Source organism: Carassius carassius, chromosome 4 (assembly GCF_963082965.1).
Source record: "Carassius carassius chromosome 4, fCarCar2.1, whole genome shotgun sequence".
Classification (NCBI taxonomy): domain Eukaryota; kingdom Metazoa; phylum Chordata; class Actinopteri; order Cypriniformes; family Cyprinidae; genus Carassius; species Carassius carassius.
The window spans coordinates 12715765-12743668 of record NC_081758.1 but is presented as its reverse complement, the minus strand read 5'-3'; the positions used below and the strand labels follow the sequence as shown (position 1 = coordinate 12743668).

General features: G+C 38.3%; 1 protein-coding gene across 2 annotated transcripts in view; it reads right to left on the bottom strand.

The window, feature by feature from the left end:
* Positions 1–27904, bottom strand: part of LOC132136496 (transmembrane protein 132E) — a 378370-nt gene that overhangs the window by 62278 nt on the left and 288188 nt on the right. The window contains exons 1-2 of one of the 2 annotated variants that reach the window (XM_059547243.1): positions 19835–20461; positions 17983–18910 (exon numbers count right to left, since the gene is read on the bottom strand). In XM_059547243.1, the coding sequence (XP_059403226.1) occupies positions 17983–18910; positions 19835–19901 (995 nt within the window). In that variant the 5' untranslated portion in view covers positions 19902–20461. Of the gene's footprint in view, positions 1–17982; positions 18911–19834; positions 20462–27904 lie in introns of those variants that run through there. The other variant, XM_059547244.1, reaches the window with a different exon arrangement.

Below are 27904 nucleotides of genomic sequence, written 5' to 3'. Positions count from 1 at the left end.
TGTGTGTGTGCTTGTGATGAGGGTTAGGGACTGTGGCAAGGGTTCTCATAACTGAGTTTCAATGATCTGTCTTCATAAAGGGTTGTTTTATCATACGATCCCCCTATAAATTGCATTGTTCTTCCACCACAAAAAAATAATGCTCATGCAATATGGATCCTGATGTTGATATTGAGCAAGTGATTGGCTTTAAGACTCCAAAACAATACCGCTGCACAAAACTAAGGTGTGAAAACAGACGTAAAATTTCAAAATTATTTTTATGATGGCATTGTTTGATTTTCAAGAGGATGCATTCCTCTGTCTTACAGAATGAAAACAGTGAGGCTCAAATAACATTGGCACCTTCAGCTGTTCAATAATTTACCCCGTTGTATAAAATTAATCTAATTATTTTGTAATGTAGAAGCAAGTGTGCCAAGCCATAGGTTTCCATAAAGACAAATGATGCCATGCACCCAGGAAATGTATAATATAATTTATGCCAGTTTAAAGGGAATTGATTTCACTCAATTTTTCAAAGCTAGATCTAAAAGACCTTTTTAATTAACAAAATAAGATTCTAAATGCTGGCCAGCTGGGTTTATTTTTACTCCAGAAGTATTTTATATGATTTAACAAGAATTGAGTACATTAATTAAGCCAGAGGTAAATAATCAAAAAAGATAATTACTTTTACATTGGGGTGGGTGAATGTTATAATCTACAAGTTAATAGTTATGATTTTAAAACCGAACAAAACTAATATCATTTGCAAAATATGGTATAAAGAAGGCTCCATTGTGCATATGAAACAAAAGCTCAGGTGCGGATACAAGGAACATAAGTGTACACAATAAAACAGCTGCAGTTCTGAGCAGCCAAATATACAGTAGGAGCCATAGCCTGAGACTTAACATTTGCACCTGCATGCATATTTTGCCAAAAATACAAAATAAGTAAGGTTACAAAGTAAGGTCATTCTAGCACTTCACATCTACCACCTCTCTTTCTCGTTTTCACACACACTTCAACACACCCCTCCCTGTAAGTGTGAGACCACCATAATGAGGCTCACCCCAAGCGTCCACTCTCACCCAGCACTCTGCGAGACTAAGACCTATGAGGGCCATCCATCACGAGAGAGGGAGCACAAGGCCAATGAGAAGCTGTTTTCCTGAGGCAAAGCCTGTCTTTTCCCATCAGCTTACTTGCTCACTCTAAACAGGGTTTGGGTCCAGAAACCTATTCATGGGGTTGATAGAGGCGGACCAGTTGAGCTTGGCTTACCTACTGTTTGGGAAAAGATCAACCTAAAGGGAGTTGTGATTTCAGAGAAAATGGAGACCTGTTAGTCTTAAAGTGCATTCACACGGAGAGGGATCTTATCTCTGGAGATTGTCGAGTGGCTGTTTTGTTGTTCGTAGTAATCGTTCATACTGCTGGATACTATAATGCTATTGAGCATGTGAATTTCTGATCCCAAACGAGATGTAACAGCAGTAAAGCTAATATGTCACTCTAATTTGACAATGTTTATTTGACACTAAAATTTACATTCTGGTGAAAAAAAGGATTTGTATATAAATTACAGCAGTGCATAATATAATCTGTCATGGATAAGATTAATGCTTATCAATGCATGAATCGAGCTCACCCAGAATACAAACAATTTCTGACACAGCTTTCCATGCATCTTTTTTTCTAAAATGTTACTATCATACCCCTTTGTGTGGGATGACAAATCAGAATTAGCTAGATCATATAACTAGGTAGCTAAGTGGCGAGCTATCAGTCAAAGACATAAGTCATAGATAGATTTCATAGATATATATATTCCACTAGATAGCTAGACAGACAGACAGACAGACAGACAGACAGACAGACAGACAGAAAACAAGCTAGAACGAAAAATACATATAAAACTAGCTAGCTAGACAGACAGACTGACGATAGACAGACTGACTGACTGACTGACTGACGATAAATAGATAGATAGATAGATAGATAGATAGATAGATAGATAGATAGATAGATAGATAGATAGATAGATAGATAGATAGATAGAGAATATCAACTAGACAGTGAATTGCTGTACATATGAACGGATGCCCTATAACAGCATATTGTAGTGATCAAATGATGATAGAACATCAAAATAACTACACGGTAGCACTTTTTGATCGGCATCTATGAGAAGTTAGACAAGAGAATAGACTAATGTGATTATGACAAAGTGGCAACTCTTTCCCTTCCATTCTGTGAGCACCCAGAAGTCCTGCATAAATCATGAGTTTAGATTTCTCTTCCTAAAGCACAACTTCAAGCTCTTTGGCCTCAAAAGACTTTATTTAAAAAAGAAAGTGGCCCTCTTAGGAAAAGGACGCAGTGAGGGACGAATCACTAAACAGCCATTAAAGATGAGCGGAGGCCAGCGGTAAAAGCCAATGTGGCCCAGTTGGCTGGGAGGCACCCCATAACAAGGCCACACTAAGATTCTCCCTCTCATTTAAACCAGCCTCACGGAGTGGCCTCAGTTGATGTGGCACCCAGCCATGGAGAAGCGAGTGCTTCACACACACACACACACACACACACAAACACACAGTCGGCAGTTAGAGCTGTCATAGGCTTCATGCTAGTTGTGAGGTCTGTTGTATCATCCAAGACAGTGAAAGAGAGAAAGCACTAAAATAAAACAAGTACTTAGGAAAAAAATTATCAGCAGGGCTTGTTGGCAGAGACAGACTGCAGAGATGTATAAATATGTTTTCAAACATACTACCACTGCAAACCGCGCAAGAGAAAAAAATAACTGCAAGGTTCATATATGAATACAGAATACATTTAACGACTACGACACACACACACACACACACACACACACACAGCAATCAGTGTTTCTTCAAGTATTTGTATTTTTCTCTGATCCAACAATAGGTGGAAATATTATTTTAAACATGTTTAGAATAAAATGGCCCACTCGATTATAAATACTATTTTCATATTAAACTAGGGAATCTGATCTAATATTTGTATCGGGAATTGGCATCGATATTGAATAAAATTCTGGATAGGATATCGCTGACAACTGGACTATCTGACATCAAATTCCTGCAAGTAGATTTAAAAGTTTATGGATACATTGGCTCTTGAAAGCAGGTAACTTTTGACGAGACAAATGATAGAATTCAGAAATTTCCACCTAAAGCAGCTAAAATCACTGAAAGGATACTGAATTACATTGTTTTGGATGGGCAACCTCCATCCGTCTTTGGGAACAAGGGCTTCAGACTCCTAATAAACCACGTGGAGCCCCTTATGCTCAGCAAAGTCCACGTTATTCTTAGAGACAATGCCAGCAACATGAAAAAGAGCAATGGACATCATGGGAGTGCGCAGTTTAGGCTGCATTACTCATACAATGCAGCTTGTTTTAAACAAGGGACTTCTCTTACAATGCAGCATGAGTGATGCCGTTGTAGGTGGGAGACACACTGCAAGATATCAAGGCTCCATATGAACTTGGAACCAAAATGCCTTCATCAAGGTGTGAGAACAAGGTGGAATAGCAACTACTTCATAATAGAGAGTCTGCTGAAACAGAAGCGAGCCATGTCTGACAAAGATCTACCCACAACACGGCAAACCAATGGTTCTATACTAGCTCTAGTAACACACACACACACACACATACATACTGTATATGTACTGCACTTGTATGTATTTGTTTGATTATTTCACTGTTTAGAATATAAAACTAAAATCCTTTATGGTGGATTTTAAGATTGAAAATCTGATTAAAAGTTTTTAATAACAAAAAAATCAACCCTAGGGCCAAATAGGGCAGGAAATGCATTTATGCCGATACTGAGATATACTGAGTGTGCTCATTTACTACGAAATGAAAAAAATAAACAAACATTATATTCATTCTCTAAATGTCACACTTTAAAACCCACCACAGAGTTTACGTGTCAAAAAATGCTGGAAAATTTTGATTCTTCTCTTCAAAGTGTATTACACCATCAGCAAGCAGGAAATCCTGGAATAACACTATGTGCAAAAATCACCTGGGATCACTGCACTTTTCATTCACTATATTCAACAGGTGAATCCTTTGGCACTGAAATGAGGAAATATAAGGGGAATGCCCCAGGGGTCTGTACTTGGCACATCACCGTTTTTGCAGGCAAAGTTATGAAGAAGTGTGGAAAAATATATATTTTATAATGTCTATTTACAGTACCATTGCACTGACAAAAATATATTTAAAGGAGCACTTGCCATGCCTCAGGGCAGCAAAGATCAGCAGCACTGTGTGTTCATCTATTGCCGTAAATATATTAAAGTGAGCAGACAGCCATATCTAGGGCAACAGTCATATGCTTCCAGTTGTTATTCTAACCATTTCTTTGTGAATGCTTCTATGTTAACAGCATAGGTTCAGGTCAAGTGTGTAAGAGTTTTGTGAGCCAAGGTGATAATGTGATATCACATTATTGTACACAATATTATTCATATTTTTCCCTATTAAAAAAGTTTCAACCCATGCAGAAAAAAAGGCATGTCTGTTAATAAGTTCTACTTACATTTTATGAAGATTCAAGTCACATAGGTAGTAATTAAATCATGAACATGGTCTTAATATACACGGTCAACCTCATATGACGGCCACATTTTGACATCACATAACCAACCAAGTACTCATTTTAACATTTTATCCTGTTATTTGACTATTAGCTCATGGAATAAATGAATCATGACAGACATTTCCACAATAGCATTGGTAACTAAAGACGTTTGTGTTGCGTAACAGTCTGCAACACACTTTTCAAGATCCAATCAGTTCCCAGTTCTCCTTTAATAATGTTTCACTTGTAAACAAAATGTGAAATTAACTGCAAATGCTTTTTCATGTTTTCTTCAAATGTGTCACATCATGCAAATAAAGACTGAACATTTCTATGCATTAGAAATTAAAAAATGAAAAGCTGAAAAAAATATATTCCTGTAAGCTCTCCACCTTAAATTTGTGTGATTAGATTTTATCAGCACGCTGCAACATGATACACTGAATTAATGATCATAATATTTCCTGTATGCTCTTTAATTGCAAATTTAATTTATGTCACATTTCAGGCAAGTGTATGTGCCCCTCAAAAGAAGCCAAAAAAGATAAAAAGCAAAGAAAGGAAAGTGAAGTGTGAGAGGCAGTGCTGCAGCTGCAGTGTTTTAGCTACAGGGGAACTGCAAGCATGAGGGGTCTCATGCATCACATCTCATCCATCGGCTCCCAGAGGACTGGACACAACCCTCATGCTCCAGCAAAGCTGGATAGTGGATACAATATGATTGTGAGAAATACAGCACCTGTATTATAACAACACACTGATATGCACTGAGGGTGTGTGGACTGTTTGTAGCTTGTGATTAATACACCTTTGTGACAGAGTCAGTTTGAAAGCTTGTTCGCTGCAAATTTGTAAGCATCACCATCTTTGAACCTCATATTGCTGACTCTACTATTGAATATGAATTTAAAAATTGTAATATCCATCCAGTGCTGCGTAGATTACTTACAAATTTTAATGTGTTACTAATAACAAACTACATGATGCAAATTATAGTCAGTGACGTAATTGTTTAAATTATTATGGTGTATGAAAGTTATGGAAAAACATATTTTGTAATGACTCACTGATTATATCTATATTTAAAATATTACATTAGAATATTATAATAAATGTGTGATATTATGAATTTCTTGGTATTGGTATTGTGTTGTACACAGTGACACATTTACAAGTGTTATTATGCCTTCAAATCTTTTTTTTTTATTGTAATTCTATTATATTAATATTTTTACATAAATCTGCCCTATATGCAGTGAGATAACCCATGGCCTGAAAAAGTCCTTACGTAATGTCCTTATTTTGTGTGGGTGTCTGTGTGTACACACCAACATATCTGTGTGTATGAGGGGACATGCAGCGGTGCCCAGAGCCTGGGGTGTAAGTCCACTATTTTGTTAATACTGCTGTACATAAAACTGCTTTATCTCTGGGCCCCAGGTGAGCCACCCTGAGGACTGCGCATGTCTGTGTGTGTGTTAAGAGGACACAGTGGAAGAAGGACCTGTCTGAGTAGAGTTGTTCAGACCGCAGGACAGTATGTCAGTGTCAGAGTAATTACTGTAATGTACTCCAATTACTTCCCAGTTTAAACTTACACTCACTACACCAACAGACAATGCAACATCACATGATATCACCACTGTAATCTCATCCAAGACTATTACAAATCAAATCAGAAACCTTCACTACTGAACCACATATAGATACTTCATAATCATGTCTCTCCAATGGTGGAAATGGCTCGGATTCACTAGCAGGACCCTAGTTAAAGAGTCAGGGGGTATTTAAGGGTTCTTTTTGCATCATACTTGGGCACTTTAAATGACCAGAAAGAAATAAAAAATCTGAAATTTATGAAGTGTTGCATTTTCATCTATTTTGTGTGTCCTTTAAATGTCATATTTTATGTGTCATGACAGAACATTTAAAAAGTTAATGAACAAAATTCATCAATTGTCTGTGGCACAAAATAAAAACTTTTCAGAAAGAAATATAATGATCCAAGATAAAAAATAAAAATAAAAAGCCTGGGAGATTGCACACATAGAGATGCATTGCCATTGGCTGTATGCATATTCTGACAGCATTCACAAAGTTCAACACTGAGCACCCGCAGACATTAAATGTTTATGTATGTATGTGCAATTTTCTGGCCATTGAGTGGAAACATATTTTTGAAGATCTGTGGAATGGAATCAAACATGGTAAATTCAGAATACAGCCCTCATGCCTATATATCAGGATATATGCCACAATTCACTCTGAATACAAGTAAGGCTGTCCAAGACCAGTTTTATTCAGTTGACTGTACTGCTGGATGTTGATTATTCAGTCAGTGAAATATTGAAAATACATCTTTCCAAACCATTTCCAGAGGATGAGAGACTTTGGAATACATGAGTTGTGAGAATTATATTATCTAACAAAGGCCATTGTACTACCAACTGAACAGTCTGTATTTGTATGCAAGGAGTCTTGTTTTCAGTGCCGTCAAATGAAATATGGTGTGTCTACACTGACTAAAGTCTCTTAGTAGATGGAAACATAATTAGATGTTACAATATATACCAAACAAACAGAAAAGAAGGACAATGTGGAGAACTTGGAATGATTAGCGTCCCAGTTATGTCTGCAGAGTTTGAGGGAACAACTTCTGTGTGGACCTCCAACGAGGCATAATGAATTCAATCATTAACAAAAAACATCCTGCAGTGGTACAATTACCAACTGGGTGAAGTTGTGGCCTAATGGTTAGAGATTCGGACTCATAATCCAAAGGTTGCGAGTTTGAGTCTCTCTCAGGCTGGCAGGAATTGTAGGTGGAGGGAGTGATTATAAAGAGCTCTCTCCACCCTCAATACCACGACTGAGGTGCCCTTGAGCAAGGCACCAGACCCCCAACTGCTCCCCAGGCGCCGCAGCATAAATGGCTGCCCACTGCTCTGGGTGTGTGTTCACGGTGTGTGTGTGTTCACTGCTGTGTGTATGTGCACTTTGGATGGGCATGCAGAGCACGAATTCTGATAATGGATCACCATACTTGGCTGTATGTCATGTCACTTTCACTTTCAACTGGAAAGCTTGGCATAGAGTAACACCATGGTAATCACCAGAAAAAAAACTAAGTGATCTTTGCTTAACATTAGCAAACACCTACCACAGACTCTCTAATAAATATGCCCTTTCGACAAGTACTACAGCAGAATACAAAAAAAACTGTTTGACCTTTCAGTCTTTGATAATTGGCTAATAAAGAGACCAGGTCAGAGACATATATAAATATTCAACTATCTTTGCTTAATGACAACCATCTACAGCGCACACCAGAGAGGATTTATCACACAGGTGTTATAACACGACAATAAGGGGCCGAGTTCAAAAGTGTCATTAGCACAGGCATGTAACTGGAGATCTCAATATATTTGCATTCATTTTTAGACTACGTGCCAACAGTAGGAGGAAAAATGCATTTATAATGTCACCTTTAGCATGCATCTACCCCCGTCTGATATAAGCATATACCCCCACACACACCACTGTACATCGCACAGTCTAGTATTCATACAAGATAATTAATTTGAGGGATCTATCTGCCGGTACATGTAATGATTTGGACGCTCAGTCAATGGGCAATTCTTGGCACTGCGAAACGTGGCATGTGCACACTGGAATCAATATCAGTGTCAGCCAGTGGCCTTCTGACCATGCTATTGTTTGTGTCAACAGAACAGTGCCATGGAATAGAGGATAAATTATATACACAATTTTATGTCATCTGTGTGACAGCAAAATTAGTTTGAATAGGTGCTAAAATGACCCATTTTGCAAAAGTATTTTGTAACAGCACCCAGAAATTTGCACCTTGGATCCTCCTGAGACACTGAATAAAAAAACAGTAGTTGTAAAGACATTGGAGGCACAAACCTCTTCTTCTAGTGTGAGAGCTTGCGGCAAGGGGAGTTGGGGGCTTAGAAGGCTTCTTTTGAGATGTTATTGATCTGCACAAAAAATGCAAGATCAAAAACATGAAAATGAAATAGCTTCAGGGAGCCTAAGAAACCAGTCGATAGAAAATGCTCAGGCAAAAATTAGTTGAAAATGCCTATTGTACTTGCTGTGGTAATGGCAAATGATGTTGAGCAACTATCAGGAGTGGGACAAGTATATAAGTACTTCTGCATGATAAACAGACTGTAAGAATTGTAAAATGTGGATGGTTTGTAATAAAAATGGTAAACCACTAATTTACCACATGTTTTTTTTTAGCAAGCACTGGTAAAAGAGTACATCAAGGGCAAATAGTGCCCACAACGGGGTGCTTATGAGGACCCTTACAAATCCTAAAATGTCAAACGGGACACTCTTTGGTCTTGTGGACTTCAAGGACACAATTTAAAACCGCAAGTGCACATCAAGTTGCAGCGTTGGGCTGGTGTGGACACTCAAACAAACAGAGCAATGTTTTGATTATGATTACACTTTTTCTGGGAGATCAACCTTTGTTATAGTTGCCTGTATATTAAACTGGTAAAATAGCAAGTTACATTCGCACACTTTAACCTTTAAACACAGTAGCTCATTTGTACACCTCACGCTGTCAGAATGCAGCAGATATTAATGGAATTCTTCAGTGATACTGAAATAAAGTTATTGGCAATCAAATTCTAGATTTTTGTAAAATCAATTTCATGACAGATTAACCAATTATCAAACAGGAAGTGTTGTAGTATAAAATTCACTGTAGTAATGAAGCGTTTCTTTATAGCTATATGCTATAAAGCTATGATTCTACTGGACAGTTCCTTGGTAAGCCAAAGGCACTGATATAGTGTACTTCAAAAGAAACAAAGTTTTGAGTGAGTTTGAAAATGGCTTACCAAAGCAAACCCTCAGGAAAAGTTCTCTCCAGCTGCAAAACACCTTTGTACTACCATTGGTCTGTGACAATAACGTAACAGGAGGTGTGCGCTGAGGCCCCAGTTTCTTTCATGTGGAACTCTTTTCTGGCTCATTTCGTCTGTTGAGTCTGTCGAGGTAAGATCTCTGCATGTGAAAACATGAAAACACTGGTTGTGCAAGTTGTGCTTCTGATTACATGAGACAATGATACTGTAAAGCTGCTTGCTGTTAAGCAGTCGATTGAACAAAATGCCAAAAATAAATATGACGTAACTTTACTGGAGTGCTACTTTGCAGAGCTCATACTGACATACCCATGTTGCTTTGATAAGATGCTTTTCTTATGCTTCCTATAAAAAATGCATGCTTTTTTCTCATTTTTGTTGTGCTTATTTTGTTACTGAGAGGAAAGCATATATATTCATCTAAATAATGCTTTCAGCAGTGGGGGCAGCGTCGGGATGTTCGCTAACAGTATATCGCTGCTCACGTAATTCAAATTTAGTTTTACCCCTAAACGAAGAACGAAAAAGAACTTTGCTGTGAGTATATTGGGGCCTTAAAGCTTTCAACACACAAAACTTGTCTTTATTTAGGTCGCTCTTTAAAGTCACAGGCAGAGTACATTACAGTGTAAAGTACACTATTAATAAAAAAGCACTGAGCCTAGCTAACTTTCATGTCTGTGGTTGCATATCTGAAACTGTATCAGGGAAAATGGAAACTGTATCTGTGATCTGATGTATTTGCATGAGGTCAATTTAAAAGACTGTTTCATAACTGTAAAACATATGTTGGTTAGTGTCATGAGAAGCGTTTAGCTTCTTAGTCAGGCTTAGCCAAGCTGGTAAGAAAATGTCGTAAATGTAGCGTAATATGATTTCAATTGACTTTGACAGAATGGTGCTGCATGACCAGTTTGCTGTAATGATATAATCCTTGGCACCAAAGATGGTCATATTTTATGAGCAAAAGAACTTGGCAAGTAAACGGTACTGTTTTGCCAGTGCTGCTATTACAAATATAAAAATTAAGTGACATCCTCAGGTGACAGCAGTTCTATTGCTTTACACAAGTTTTATTTGAGCAATGCTATCAATTAATTTATCCAAAGACCACATTAGAGTACCAAACATCAAGGTCTTGAAAATTGTTAAGTTAAAAAATCCTTAAGCTCACTGAGTAATATTATGTATGATCTAAAGGATAGTTACGTAAATATGCACCTGATCTTGTGTGCCGAATCGGTGTAAGTTTGGCGGTATGCGAGAAGTGGGACACTCTGCCTTTACTTAAGTATATGAAATGAGAGGATGATGACTGCAGTTGAAATCTGTCTGTTTTAGCACTTCGATTTATCTTCTAAAGGATAAAAGACACAGGAGAGAACAAGAGACCTTTCTCCTTCGGGTATAATAAATGTCATATTGCATTTCAAACTGTCGATTAGCAGGTCCTACATGTTACAGCCAGCATTTAAAAAGTTCAATATCTTTAGTTCTGACAAAATCATCAAAAACAATCTACAGGCAAAAAGACCTCTTCCGTTAATACTGTTGTCTCATTGTAGTAATTGATGTTTTGTCAATACTCTACAACAGGGTTCTCCAAACTCGGTCTCCAAACTGGAGGGCCACTGGCCTGCAGAGTGTAACTCCAACATGCCTCAACACACCTGCCTGGAAATGTATAGTATGCCTAGTAATGCCCTGTTCCAGAAGAGGTTGGAAGTGGAAACATCTTACTTGAAATGTTCCACTTCAGTGAGTTCCAGTCAATCACACACCACGTTAACATATTGACCTCTGATGTCGCCATGACACGAGAACATTTTGTGTTTTTGTGCCAATAGCAAAAACAGAAAAATAAAAATAAAATAAATAAATGCTGTCGTTTTAATAACAGCTGATGAAAATAAAAAAAATAAGGTATCATTTTATAAACCTAATGAGTAATGTTTCTAAGTTTGACAAGGTAGCTCCATGCTAGTTGGATGCAGTGACATCAAATGCTGCGCCCTACTGAGGCTGATTGATCTGCCCTGAGTTAACAGGTCGGATGTCCGACTTCAAACGGTATATATTGCCTTATTTTCAAGTAGGAGGTAGGAAACAACTGAAATATGAGTTGTCTGGAATGCAGCATAAGACCTTGATCAGCTGATTCTGGTGTGATTGATTGGGGTTGGAGCTGAACTCTGCAGAACAGTGGCCCTCCTGGAGCAGAATTGGACACACCTGCTTTACAACCTCATTATCTCTTTGTGAACACATCACCGTACTGGATTATGAAAAAAAAGAAAAGAAAAAAATATTATATGGCTCTATCATTTGTTGATTGTATTTTAAAATGTGGATGTGCTGCATATAGGGATGAGCTGGGTTTAAGTGGACTAAATTATTATTATTTTTTGATCAAACATTTCAAAGTAAGAAAAAAAAAATGTAAAATTGTCTGGTCAACTTTAATGCTATCATTCATTATTGATTCATTCATTTACGAAAAACCCTCACTGTTTTGAGCCAAATAAATATCAGTCTGATTCATTTCATTTTAATGAAATGTAAATAATTTAAGTAGAATAAATAATTACTTACACTATACTGCTTGTTTAAATAGCTTCAATATAGTGGTTAACAGCTTTTAAAATGCCTTTTGCTCAACTTCTTTCAATCACGTAAAGCAAAGTCGCTTCCTCAATGCTAATTATCTGTTGCTAAATGTTTCTTCACAAAGCACAGATAACTACAAGCTTTAGGTGAACGCTCGCACGGGTGGTGCGTTTAATTAAACAATAATATGGCAATAATAAAATACAAAGTAATGGCTTTAAAGATATGAGAACATGGGGGCAGTCAGTGGCCAATGTCAGCAGAGCGTGGAATGGGGCATTGTGGGCACATTCGTTCATTGATGAGAGCGAGTGTGACGGGGGCAGATATGGCTGACCAGCAGAGCATAGATGCGTTAAGGTGACACCCCGTTGAGTCACCCAATCAGGCGTAGGGACAGCGATGACACATCCTATAAGAAGCGTGGGGAGAATAGGCATCACTGAACACAATGAGCTACAGAGCACAGGGCGATGATACACCACCTTCAGGCAATGTAGTTTTTGAGAGGATTAAACCTCTCTCCGAGTAATTGGAATATATGTGCTTTCATAACCTTCACCCTCTGCTACAAACATCATAGGGCCTTTCACATCGTGGGAACCTTTTCATAGTACCAGAAATAATTGTGGATTCACGATTTAGTACCGGATTACCTTTCTAGCTCCTACCCTGGAGCAGGGTCTATCCAGCACAACTGGTACTACCCCTAATTGATTGGCCAAACACATACGAAAACGCCCTCCCCCACCAAGATTTAAAATTGCATGTAAACATGCTGTAAACACTGTGTCAACTTATTCGCAAGTATGGAGAACAACAATAGATGAACGGACGCTAAACTGCAGGCACTTGTAGCAAATGTAGCACTGCCAGTTGTCATTGGAGATTCTTAGTCCTCCTTTCTATTTTTTCAATCGCTTTATGTATATGTCAACATTCCATGTCCATTATTATGTAACTCGTGAGATACAACAAAAATACAGCTCCTATCACAGCATCCTCCATCATCCTGTTGTTAATGTTGTTCTTCTTTGTTTCTGTTGTTGAACGCCATTCACAAATGATGGCTCTGTTGACCGGCTTACATCACTTACTAGTACACACTGTTGGTGCAAATGTAACACTTTAAATGGTACTGGGAAATAGTCATATGAAACAAAGTAAAGAGGCCGCACTATGCATATAAAACGTTTATTTTACACAAACGCGTTTCGGCGTGTGCCTTCTTCAGTGTGCAATCAGGAAAGCTTGTAACCAATCTTAAATACCCACACCCATTGTCATTGACACACCCATCGTCGTCATCATCATCAAAAGTGATACCAGGACCAATGGTGTCGCTATATACTGCAATATAATACACATAATACATCAAGAATTTTAACACATTCCATACACATGTAGTATTAACCCGCATTTATAGGAAACAGCTTAGTGACAGATCTTCATTCATCCCGTGCGGGATGCAAGTATTCAAATTAAAAATATGCCAAGCCTCTCGCTGCAAGAGGAGGTTCTCACGGTCTCCACCTCTTGGAGGCCGATTGACCAGCTCCAAGCCCATAAATTTGAGCATGTTGGCATTATGTCCCACAGAATTAAAGTGTCTTGCAACTGATGATTTATCGTCATTCTTTCTGATGGCACATTTGTGTTCGAAAATTCGGGTTTTCAATTGTCGCTTTGTTTTGCCCACATAAAGTAAACCACAAGGACACGTTAGTAGATACACAATAAAAGTTGATAGACATGTGATTCTGCCCTTTATTTTATACACCCTGCCTGTTTTTGGATGTGTGAAGGAATTTTCTTTTAGAAAATCTAAAAAAAAACATAGTGAAGCCTGCTCCCAACCTTATCACTGGGAAATAGTCAAAATCTTCCCAGTACTTTAGTACTGTACATTTAGTTCTAGAAGTAAAGTGGTGCAAAAAGGCCCTCATGATAACTCATGGATTGTTTTGTGTCTTGCAGTCATTCTATTGTCTCTAATGGCATACTTGTCTACCTTTAAAAGTTACTCTTCTCATATATATTACTATTTATCTTCTCACAGATGAATGTAAGCTGCAGCTGAAACATGCGGTCACTGCCTTCTCATTAGCTTAGTGTGATACACAAATGTTAACATCTCTATAATTTCTGGCATATTTAGGCAGTGGATGCTAGTTCTTGAAAATAATTTATTTATATCTCTAAGAGGTAAGATGACAATGACAAAGACATGCAGAAAACATCCTCAGTATACTGCCATGATCAAAAGACTATGATAACAGAATTCATTAACCCAATAAAGCCTACTGTATAATTTTTATAGTCAAATTTCAAGCTTTCCTGCAAAGCCTGTTGTACACAATCCACTGCATAGTGTATGAGCAATAGTTTATACTCTTTAGCAAGTAAATGTACGGTGGCCGAGAGAGCTCAACACACTGCAACTCTTGCAAATAGAAAAAGCACCAGCAAATCAAGAAAACATCTGAAGAAAACATTCCTGCCAATATCCAGCAACTTCGCACAGCCATTGAAGAGGAGTAGACCAACATTCCACAGGCCACAATCAACAACCTGATCAACTCTATGTAAAGGAGATGTGTTGCACTGTGTGAGGCAAATGGTGGTCACACCAGACACTGACTGGTTTTCGGCCCCCCAATACAGTAAAACTGCACATTTTAGAGTGGCCTTTTATTGTGGTCAGTCTAAGGTACCCCTGTGCAATAATCATGCTGTCTAATCAGCATCTTGATATGCCACAACTCTGAGGTGGATGGATTATCTTGGCATAGGAGAAGTGCTCACTAACACAGATTTAGACAGGTTTGTGAACAATATATGAGAGAAATAGGTCTTTTGTGTACATAGGAAGAGTCTTACATCTTTGAGTTCAGCTCATGAAAAATGGGGGCAAAAACAAAAGTGATGTGTTTATAATTTTGTTCAGTGTACATCAAAAATATTCTTAAAGTGTGAGTTTCAAAAAGTATACATCAGGCTTTTGAGGGACATTTGAATCATCACTGAATTGCAATGCATTATATGTTTTGCACCATACAATTACTTTATTCAAATAAATCTTACTAAAACAATCTTACTAAAACATATTATTGGGAGATCTAGAGTAACAGTTGATATTATATGCATTTTATGTAACTAGTCTGTTATACTGTTACAAAGATCTGACTGGCCTTACCTTAGAGCTGAAGTGGTTAAGGTGTTCATAATGTTGCTATGCAGTATCTAGGCTACTTTGGGTTGTTGCCTTGGTGCTGCTTGGTGGTTACTAAGGAGTTTAGGGTTGTTGCTTACTGGCTAAAATGCATGGAGTCCATCTTCACGTCAAGGTATTCTTGTTCCTAAATATGCCGCCCGTCAATGTATGTTTAAGCAGTTGTTTTGGCAGTTTTATCATGTGCAAGCTGAAGAGCTAAATAATAGCAACAGCTTTTAAAAAATATGCCAACAATTCTGTTTTCGTACAATTCAACATCTCAACATTATATTTAGAATTGCTTTGTGACCTCCTGTCTAAGCAAAAGATTGAATGTTGCCACTGGCTTTTGCCTCACAACATCTGTTTGTCTGAATTGCTGGAAACTGATTGTACACATCCTAAAGTAGTCAATTTAATTTAAAAGACATTTAAATGCTAATAAGACTCACAACAATCTTGTATTGCTTCAACAGCTCTGAAGTAGCCCCCTGGCAGACCCAAATATTACAAAAAATATTACATTTTGTAGATCCAAAATGTAATATTTCTCCATGATTAATGTCTTTAAGATGCAATCTCTATAAATAACAGATGAAAACAGCTGAATGTCTTAAACTGGAAGAACAATAAAATGAACCTAAAGGTGGGAAGTAATGTGAAGTCGGTGGTGACTTCAGCTGAGCTTAATTCATATTTAAAGATTTCCTCCTTCAACTTTTGGCTCCCAGCACAGTTTAATTCACCTCCCATTGAGTTGACTGGCTCAGAGCTCTCAACTTCAGACTTTCATCTCCTTTCTTTCTGCCTGAGCTTTTATTGCTCTTCAGCTTTTCCTTGGAGAATTAATACCATCATATTGGACCACAACAACTCCAATACGAGTGCATAAAAGTATGAGGTCAGAGAGATTTACTGTTTGGAATTTAATATCATAGCTAACTAAAAAACTACTGCACATGAACTTTCATTGAAAATATTAGATTGGCAAAAAGGTATTAAATCATTCCCTTATTATATGAAATGGAAATTAGGTAACTGCTTCTTTACAATATCAATCAGGTTGATGGCCCTTTTCGCCAAAATGCCCCAGGATGAAGATAACTCTCCTAGATTTCACTTCCAAACTAAGGATAATTCTCTACATATGCCACAACAATAAGAGGATTAGGTTCAGAAAATGGATTGTAATGCTTGTAGTGACAAGCAACAATGTATTCTGTCACTATCTGGACACATCACTGTGACATACTCACATCTGCTCTATAATTTGAGCAGGTTTTTCTTTTAAAGGCTATACGGACTATTATATTGATTTTATTGATGTCCTGAAAGGAGTTTTTAAAGGTAAAACGCTCAATACTTTTTCACATTAAAATGTTCTACTAAAAGAAATTTACAGCACTTTTGAAAGATCTGTTTTAAAATAATGTACACTTATATAATCTGTAGCCTAATAAGATCTGCTATATTTTTCCACATTTATCTCATAGTAACATTCATGTTAAGAACATATGAGCAGAAGAATATTAGTTGCTTTATTTTAACAAGCTGCCTATTATTGGAATTTTTTGCTCCTTGAATAAATTAATTGTCTGACTGCGAATAGCGCATAGTGTGATGCTGCATCCACACCCCTAGGTGTCAGTGTACCAAGACCACTTCCATAAAAAAATTTAAATGCAGTGCTTTTTTTTCATTCTTGTTCTCCAGTATACTGGCAATCAAGAAAGCCTAACAATAAAACAGTCCAAATACAAATATACCGCACACACTGCAATGTCTTCTGACCCATAATGACTGTCAGACAAAAAAAATCAGTCCACCCCATTGATACAAACCTAGAGTTCAGACTATGTCAGATAAGACTTAATGAACTATACTTTCTAAGGCCACACCACAGCTCTGTCTGCTCCTGTCGGGGTTAATGAGTTTTCTAAGCCAAATTAATTCATGGTGAATTTCTAAATTAAACTCTGTGAGCTTCCATTACAATTAGAGAGACTCTGTTTATGAAGTGTTCGTTCGAAATGCCTCAAAGAGCAGCTAATATCCTACCTCCCCTTTCATTTCTCTTATATGAGGAAAAAAGGCTAGTCTTCAAGGATTTAAATAATAATTTTACCTCACAATAACCGTAGCACTCCTATTCTGTTGACGATTAGAAATAAAATAAAACACACAGGCCAGATGAAAAATATGGCTCATATCCCCTTGACTGTATTATGACAAGAACTGGGTCAAGCTCACAAGAAATTTAATTTGAACAGATGTCAATTAATACCCATTATGTCTTAACTGAAAAGCAGAATCCTTTTCACAATCTGCTAAAGTCTGGAACTACACTAGAGATTTAGTTAAAAACTCTGTGATTTGTGTCTCATCTCTTGTAAATCAGTTTTTTACCTTGTAAGGAGTCTGAGTCAATTAGATTTTTTTTAAAGCTCTGGAGCATGCAGAAATTGAGACAATGGATGACGCAGGAATACAGCCTGACTTGGTGCATATGCACTGCTAAGCTCAAATAGCAGTGCATATACAAAAACCATGCAATAGCTTATACTTAATAAGAATTTGCTTATTCTTAACTATAAGCCCAGCTAGACCACCCCTTGCATAAATAAATAAGAAAAGGCCTTACTTGAGTGTAAACTGCTCCACAGTAGAATTTGGGACCAGAAGCAGGTAGATGTTGAGGGTCTCTCCTGGCTTTAATGGCCTCTCTGGTAGCCTCAAAAAGAGGTTCTTGTCAAGCTGTTTGTCTACGACTAGTTGTTCCTGACTGGGCTGGTACAAACTGATGCTCCCAATACGGAGAAGGGGTTGTTGGGATGAGCTCTCCCCTCTGGATGCCCCTCCTTGGCGTGGGTAGCTTTCCCCACATTCATCATTGCTATCTGGATCATGGAGGGTATAGTAAAGCTCTACCTGAAGGGTCTCTCCACTTAATTCAAGCCCATCTGTCCCCGAGAACTTTCTGCGACCCAGTGGTGCTACATTAACATTAAACCATGTGGAAGGGAGATCCAGTTGGGCCAAGCACTGCGCCAGATTCCCTTGAAGCCTGCAGGAAGTTTTGATCTCCCGAACATCTCTAAAAGCATGCAGCCTCACACATGGAAGCTTATCCTGAATCTTGAAGTCATCCCAGTCCCGTCCTGCTATATAGAACAGCACCTGAACCAATGGGTTACTAGCAAAAACTCTAGTTTGTACAATAAAGGCCCGGACCTTCCAGTTGACTGTCACCCGTCCAGGAATGTCCAAAGGACTTGACGGCTGCAGTAGGTCCTTGGACAGTATCTGGTCTTGGGTGAAAGGTCCAAGTGAGATGTTGATTGAAGGCAGCTCCTTGGTCTGAAAGACCACAAAGCTTTCTGAACGCTGAAGAGGGTGTCCACGTTGGCTGCCATATGGTGGAACTCGTGTTTCTTGGAGAAAGAAGGCCAACTGTGTGTTGGAGAGCTTAAAGTTGGCAGGGAGGTAAACTTCTGGTGGGCTGGAGGTGGTACTAGTAACCGGGACACTGAAGATGGCATCTGAACTGGTAGGGGAAACTTTACCAGCAACTGCAAAGACAAAGAAGCAAGAAAAAAAAAGGTTAAATAAGCACTATCAATAGACGGTTGTAGCCAAGGACTTGAACAGCTAGCAAAAAGGTTTAAACTCAGTAGGGCAGATTCAGGATTTCAGGAACTCTAGAGTTCATGGAACCCTGCTCCTGCTCAACACTGAACCCTTAAGTGGGAACCTCACACAGCTTTTCAGGGAAAGACCCTTGAGTTCCAGCGCGGCAAAGGGCTCTTGATTAAAAAACAACTACAAAATTACAGATAACAATGTGCTGGCTTCATTACACCTTATTTTTGCAAAAAAAAAAACAAAAAAACTTTTTGTATCTGCTGGTGGCAGGGAGTTCAGATGGCTCCGACAATAGGCACTGATTAATGACATGCAAAATTGAGAGGTTTTCAACACTACTGTTTCAAATTAGATGGATTTGCATTAACTCAAATAATGAGCAATAAATTCATATAGTGAATACACTGGCTTCAATGAGAGCACAAAGCTGTTCATCTTAACAGAAATTCTCACTATTTAGAGTGAGGTGAGATATCGACTAGCATGCAATGGTTTGTCTGATGACATGTTGTACACAGAAGGCATCATTAATCTCTTGGGCTCTTAAGATTAACTACCTAAGACTAGATGCCCAATCGATTGTTGAAAAACTTACAACAATACACTGATCATAATCTTCCTGTACTGGAGACAAATGGAGACACTTGGAGGGTAACTGTAATATTTAAAGCATAGTTTTAAATTTAAACAGTAGAATAAATCTTTTAAAGGTATAAAAAAACTACTTGTATGGTAGAGTTACAGTATTAAAATGAACTGCCTTTTGTTTTTTTGAGGGCACAATCTATTCATAGGCACTCTATTCAACTATAGAATTTTCCCTCAAAAATCTGTGGAACAATAAAACATACTTATCGTAATGACAATTCGAAGTGAACAGAGAATCCATTGCAAATCCTGAACAACAAAATGTCCCATATTCCACAAATTCTTTGCATTTAAACAAGGTACTTCACAACTTGAATCACTTCACAGGTACACAGAAAGAGTATCCGGTGCAGCTCAAACCAAACTGTAGAAAAATGTGATAGCTTCAGATCAAGTGCAGTTCAAGCTTTGAAAACCAGCTCAAAGTCTCCAAACTTGAAAGCACATGAGTAGTAATCCAACTGTATCCAGAACCTGCCCAAAGATCTGAGAGAGACTGATCACTTGTGGCTGTTGGGAGGCTCCAAAAGCACCTCCTGCCCTGCAGCATGATCGGAGTGATTCCACACTAACATTTGCTCACTCCATCTGTTCTCTGCAGTTCCTGTTTGTGTGACTCCTCCCAGCATATCCCGCTCTCCTCTTACAGCCCGAGACAAAGCCTAGACACCGCCCTGTCTCACCACACCTCACCTAATCCCAAACTGTAATAAACTCTTTAGCTCTCATTCACAGCCAGTGCAAAAGCACTCCTCCCAGGACACCACCGTGGAAGACTACAAACTACCCTATTGCATTCATCTTCTCCCACTGGACATGTTGAGGCAGACTCTGAATGTGTCTGTGTGAGGGAGAGTGTATTTGTTAGGAGGGCTGGGTTTGGGGGAGGGATGCATAGCTTGAACGCCTTCAGGCAAAGAGTGGGGGATTAGTAGGAAGATTACTGACGAATTAGCTCTCCTCCTTTCCTCATCTAACGGCCTCTGGAAGATAAATTTGAATGGAGATGGGGGATGGGGGTTGACGGTGGCGGGTCATCTACACTTTCAATTGACCAAATAGTCCTTGAGAGCTCCATATATACTGTCAAAGGGAACATACTATCACATGTGGAATGATGATCTGTGCCAAGATATACTACTACTTCAACAAATGAAAAGTCCACATGAAGAGCAGCAAAACATCATTCAAAAAAGAGTTTTGAACACCTTTTGGTGTGGCTGTGGAAACAGATATGAATACCTCTTAAAGGGATGAGCTAATACCCCTGAAAGCCAATATATTACAAACACATTAAACAACAAAGAGCTCTTCTCAACTACTTTTTGAGATACAGGGAGTCTAATGTATATATTTCAATAGCATCATCAGATTATGTGCTTGCAGTGCCTCCAGGGATAAACACTAGATAGGTCACAGATTCAAATACATCATGCCCATCACTGCATAGGCTCTGTACTGTGTAAAAAATAAGGCACATAGGGACTACAACATGACACCAAAAGTCCACCACGATCCCTCCTCTCAGCCCCACTAATAGACCTCTGGGTGTAGTGGAGTGGCGGCTGCTGTTGCTGAACTCAGTAACAGGATACACATCTGTAGTTCAATGACTGTGGCTCGATACAATCCTGGCGGGCTTTCTGCAGCCTTTTAGCCTCAGCCTTATGAGATACAATGGAATCATCTTGGGTAACACGCCTTTGAAATGTTCAAGTTTCACTGTTTAATTTAACTCGCTGTTACTGTCATTTTTCTCTGTAATCCCACCCTTTTTTTTCTTCTTCTTTTTTTTGACACATGGACAATGTAAGAAAATAAGACATTTCCCCACAAGCATTCAAATTTCCTTTTAAATAATCTGTCAAGTGGGGCAATTGCTCCAGGAAATAATCCATGAGGATTTCTCTAGAAAAAAAAAAGCATTATGAAAGAAGTCCCCCACCCACATACACCATACACACAGACACACATATTATGAAAGTGTGTGCATCTTACGATTGCAATCTTGATGCTGTCATTCGATTTGGAGTCTGTTAAAGTTAGAAAATGCTTAAATGGCATTGTGTATTATTTCCTGGTTTAAATTGCTGAACAAACTGAACAGGGTAGTGTGTTAATTAATGAGCTGTACCTCAGAAACAACTAGACGAGACGTGCTAGTGGAATTGTTCCATTTGAATTATTGCATTCAAGTGTACCCAATGGAAATGCGCAGAGAGGAAACAGAATGAAGAAGAGGCAGGGATAATAAAAGATGTGACATGTGATCAAAGATTGGAATGATGCAATTTGAAAGGTAAATCACCATATGACAGACAAGGAGAATGCAACATTTGATGTGCAAAAACAGAAATTTACATAATTCCTTGATTGAAAAGGTCACACTTGTTAAACTGAAGTAAGATTTAATTTCATACAGTACGGTTTCTAGGCATAGGCGAGCTAGGCGGTTGCCTAGGGTGCCACCAGCAGGAGGGGCGCCAATGAGTGCACATACTGGCACTATATTTTAGCAGGGTTATGACAAAAAGTGGTAAGACCACTCTGAAATATGATTGCCACCCCCACTGGATCCCCCAACATCATTGGGCTATCTGATTATGAATGTATGCACATTGGATCAGAGCACTGTCAGTTGCTGCCTGATTGTTGCATAAATTTGTTGCATACATTGCATTTGGAGCGCTCATCAATGCCATTATATCAGTGGGCTCTGTCAGTGCTTTGGCAAGGTAAGTCTTTTTTTTTTGCTCAAAGTTCAAAGGCCATTTTTAAATATTGGTACAGTAATAAGTGCACAAAATCAGTATTCTGTTTAGGCAGTATTTCTAGCAGTTGCAAATCTGGTCCAAAAGGTGTGCATTTCTGCACCAATGCATTGTTAAGGGATCAGTGTGTCATATAATATTCCCATATAAAACTTTAACAGCCAATTAAAATATATTGGTGTAGTAAAATTATCTGATTTACAAGATCAATACATCCTTTATTAAACCGCTTTGTCAAATTTAACGCATCCTTAAGGAGGTGTCGAAATGTTGAATCAATTCATTCATTTCTTACAGCACTTAATGGGATCAGCATCACATTATTTAAAGGGGAAGTTCACCGGTCAGTGAGTAACTAACGAATAAGTTGCTGCATTATGGTTACTTTTATGCCACTGATCAGGCTTTTATGCAGTTTGGAGTAACAAAGGGTTTTATAGGTTTGACTGAAACAATAATGCAATAACTGACACAACAACAACGAAACAATTGAACAAGAAACAGATAAAGACAAAAAGTAGCCAATAGCCATTGATAATATCTAATCATGTATCCAAATCCAAATGCAATAAAATAATTGTATGTTTGATGACAATTTGGCAACTAAGGATTATTATATAGAGATATCTATCTAGTAGGGATTATGACTAAATAGATAATCTAGAGCTGCATGATTTTGTTAAAAACAAACTGTTGATTATTTACTTTGATACAGTAATCAATTAATTTTCATGAATACAATTTTGTTTGGGGTAACTGTGTACCGATAAATTAATATTATTTTCAGATAAATATATTCCATGCATCAGTAAAAACCAAGAAATTGTATAAATTCATGTTCATAGCAGCATAACAAATAAAATTGCTAATCATATTTTGTATAAACGGTTTACAGAATGCTACGCATTATCATGTTATAATCACTGAAGCTGCCACTGAAAAATGAAGTGAAATATAAATTGTATTTGTATATCTATATCTGTCAATCAGATTGCTGAAATATCAGTAGGTGTTTATTGTTATTTACAGGTCTAAAGAGTAACTTAAATGTCTCTTATTTGTATTCACGCACACAACAGACACCTTTACAGTTACAAAACACAGCCGAGGCAAAAAACATATTGTAAATTGAATATTTTGATGGAACCCCATTTAAGGTAGACATTAAATGGAATGCCGTAATTAGCAGTTTCACGTTTAGTTAATCACAGCAGCCGTAATCATAGTCTTCATTGTTGATTGGATTAAGAGTGCAGCCCTTTGCAGTTTTACTTAAATGTTAGCTATTTTTCATATCACCTTACTGTACCTAATGAGTTCAGCATTCATCATCAGTTAGGCCAAATAAAGAGTCCATTAATTCACCAAAAACACATTCAACAGGAATTTATAACCCCAGGAACTCTGAAGCGTACACCAAACCTATGATCCATGGCTATGCTAACGAGTCTGTCAGTCGAAGTGATTCAGAGGCTATTGAATGAACTCTGGCTTGAGTTAGCATGACAAGCAACAGTTGCAAATGAAGTGATTTACATAAGAAACAGGCGCTCTGACCGTTAGCATCACGTCAGGCCTTGCCGTATCACAAATAGTGATATTTGTCCATTGCATTCTTTTCATTACAGCACCATGGTTTCGGTTTTTACTGAAGAGAATGTGTTGAAAGAAAATGTTTAGAGGGAATTGGGATTTCAGATTTTCCGACTCTAAATCGTTGACCATATTTTGCCATTGTAATAACAAAAACCTTCATATTCATCCGGAAGAAGGAGGCGGGAACCGGCGGACAATCAAAATGAAGCTTTAATAACAAAATAAACACAAAACAGCGCACCAGCCCCTCACGGACGACTGATGCGCACAAAATAAAACCAAAACCTAAAATAAAGCCCAGGCTTGGTCCTCTTTCGTTCTTCACTGTCGTCGCTCCAGTTTTATATCCTTCCATCTCCCCCGTGGGCCTCGAGACCGGCGGGTCGAACAGGTGTAGTTCATCTCCAATCACTCCACCGGCCTCGCTCCCACGTCCCTTGGCCCCGCTCCACTCGTCACAGCCATTATTTCAGCATTCAATACCATGAGGCCTGACATACTTGCTCCTCTTTGTGCCACTTGCCCTTGTCTGTCCTACAAGTGCCTTTTGCGATGAGTGGATGAAAATTGACTTAATGACAGAAAATGTGAGATGCTGAGCAGGGTGCTCATGCCACTGCTTTGCTGCAAAGTCATTTATGGCTAAATTAAATGAAAAGGAATGAGGAGATTTGTCATATAAATCTGAATCCAGTGAATTCGGATGGTGAGGCGCATTGCCACACATTCAGATTATGAAATATTTAAGTGGCTAATTATAGCAACTAAGCAAAATTATGATTCTACATGCAGTAGAGGAAAAAAAATATCCTTTCTACTAGAAGCTGTGAAAATGTTAGAATGATAATTTCAGCATTTGAACCTGTACAACATGGCTCAGATGTGGATACAAATAAATATATTAATGTTATCTATTAACTAACTATATTATTCTATAATCTTATAACTGATTCAGTAATTAACATATAAAATACTATTATTTAGCTATACAGTGTGATTTGACTGACTTGGAACTCATGGATCAGAGTAAATGAAATAAGACGCCTAACATGAAAGTATATTCATACCTGCTCACAAATGCACACACAGACACAAACACACAAGTATTTTTGTTAATTGCATTGATTGTACTGTACTTTAAAAGACTGTTTAATGAGTTGGGGGAAAAAATCAGAGTTGGGAGAGACCCATTCCACTGGGTATTCTAATGAGTGTATTGACTGAGAAGGTGTATGGGTATGTTAATAAATGAGTACAAGTGGAGCACATTGCTTTCACCTTTATAAACAATACAGTCTGTAGCATCTTAAATATCTGGGACGTGTTTTAAAATATATTAAAGGGGTTTTCACTGGTCTTTATGAAGATTTGATTATTATTGTTTCAAAGAGGTGGATTCCTCTTTTTGGAAGTCTCTGTAGAATATTATATAAATTGCTTAATAAAATGTATGTATGCAACTGGCCTGGGCCCGTTTCCCCAAAACGTTCTTATTTTTAAGTAGTTCTTAACCTACTGTATTCCTTAACCTCTCTCTTAACCTTATGGCACGATTCCCGATACGTTCGTATGCTAAGTATATCTTCTGTAAGTCACACTTTCGTAAGGTTGGTCTGGACCATTCGTAAGCTCTCTCTTAGCGTTGTTTGAGCTCAAGATGCTAGTCGCTGCCACTGTGCAGCAGTCTTAAGAAATCAGCTCAGCACAGTACAAGTTAAACTATGGTATGTTGACAATGTTGTGGCTCAACAATGATTTTATGTTATGGACATTTTAAGACTCATAATAAATTATGTTCGCAATGGATACAGGCCTATTTATGAAGTTGACTTTATGTGGTATCAGAACTAATATGGTGGTAATTAGCCTAGGCTTTTTCGTAATGTAATTCAAGCGAATTGGCAATCGCTTTTGATAATTAAAATTGCAAACAATTTGGCTCTAAATGGCTAAGATCTATAAATGGGTAAGCATGGTGGTGTCCAGTAAGCGACCAACTATGGCAGCGATCTAACGTGTCCTTGTTTTGAATCAAAGACGGAGCCGGACGCGGAGCCGTTTAGTCCATGTCAATTTCTTTTATTCGGCAAAACTTAAGCCCTTTTGACATTTTGCGTGACGTGGCTATATTAAAAAAATTTGCCTCCCAAGACAACTCATTATGGAGCTGCTGGACCTTCTCAGACCTGCGCTTGCCAGGCTAACGCGGCGGAATTGTGCTTTAAGCCCTGAAGTCCAGCTGCTTGCAGCGCTACGTTTTTTTTTGTTTGTTTGTTTTTGCTTCAGAGAGCTTCATCGAGGTCGTGGGAGAGGGCTACAGCCTAATCAAGACCTCGGTGTGGAGGTGCGTCCACACTGTCACCAACGCCCTTCTGCGCCATGCCGGGGATTACATCCTGGTGGATGGAACCCTCATCCCTATCGCCAATTCATCAGTGATTGATCAGGCGTAGGTTACTTATCGCGAAAGGGATACGCGGCCATAAACGTGCAGGTTATAGTGGACCATAGGGGTGTGATCTCTGACCTGGTGGCAAGGTCCAGCAAAACTTCAAGTTCCTCTGATAAGAAGCTTGGTGCCCTTTTTAACATAGCTTCCCCAGCATATTTTGTATCTAACTCTCTCTCTCTCTGTTCATTGTAGATAGGTTGCTTTTTATTGAAAACATTAACCAATGGCAATCAATACCACATTACACAGATGTAACTACAGCTGCTTGGCAATGAATTCTGATTGTAAAGTACCTTACCATTAATATAAAAGTGTATTATATAATTTTTATAAGTCGTTAAACCCATGTCAAGAAGTGGCACAAGTGGCACAACGGGATAAGGAGGGTGGAAGATTAGCGAGGGATATCCGTTTCGTCTAACCGTCACAACATATCGTGTGAACATATTACTGACCATTTGATAATTTAATTCATAGTCTATATTCTACTGATAACTTAAACTATGTTAAAATAAACGTTACTGTAATAATTTGAGGAATGTTTCATTTGCATAGAACGTGTTGTCTTTCTTAACGCTGTATTGCACCTTCGCGTGAAGTGGAAAATCGATTCCTGAGCAATCGATGCCAATTAATTCAGCACCCTCACTTAGGACAGCGCTCTTGTAACGTCGGACGTAAGAGGCAGCGTGCTAAGAAGCTTCCTAAGGGGCACTTCGGGGAACACACTTAGGAACATAAACAACTTTGGTAAGATATATCTTTCGAGGTCTTCTTAGCGCGCTAAGATTGAGCGTTATCGGGGAACCGGGCCCTGCACAGTATTATTGCCCACATAATCACACAAAAAGTTCTGCATAATATAAATCCTCTCTCGTCCTTCGCTGTCGTCGCTCCAGTTTTATATCCTTCCATCTCCTCCGTGGGACTCGAGACTGGTGGGTCGAGCAGGTGTCGCTCATTTCCAATCACTCCACCGGCCTCGCTCCTGATCCCACGGCTCTCGGCCCCGCCCCACTCGTCACACACATTTTCCCATATGTTAAATCCATATGTAAACATTTGGTTTGCTTACCTGTTTATACATCATATATTATGTATATTTTAAGGTACAAAGTAGATTTCGGTAGTATATGTAGGTCGGTATATTAACATCAGTTAATATATGTAAGGTAAATTGTATAATTTAGTCCTGTTGTTGCAATTTCTCAAGTTTTTCACAATTTTTGTAAACTTCCTGCCTGTACTAGGGCCTGTTGTGTAACATTTTAAATATTCCATGTAATTCCAATTAACTCATAATATCTGTATAATGTTTAAAACGATAAAAAAGCCAAATTCAGCAACATTCAAAATATTCAACTTGAAAGCTTTAGATGGAATATAGCATGTTACCTGGCAGGGACATGGCAATGACTCATTTATGTACACTTTACATGAACTGTAAAATGCCT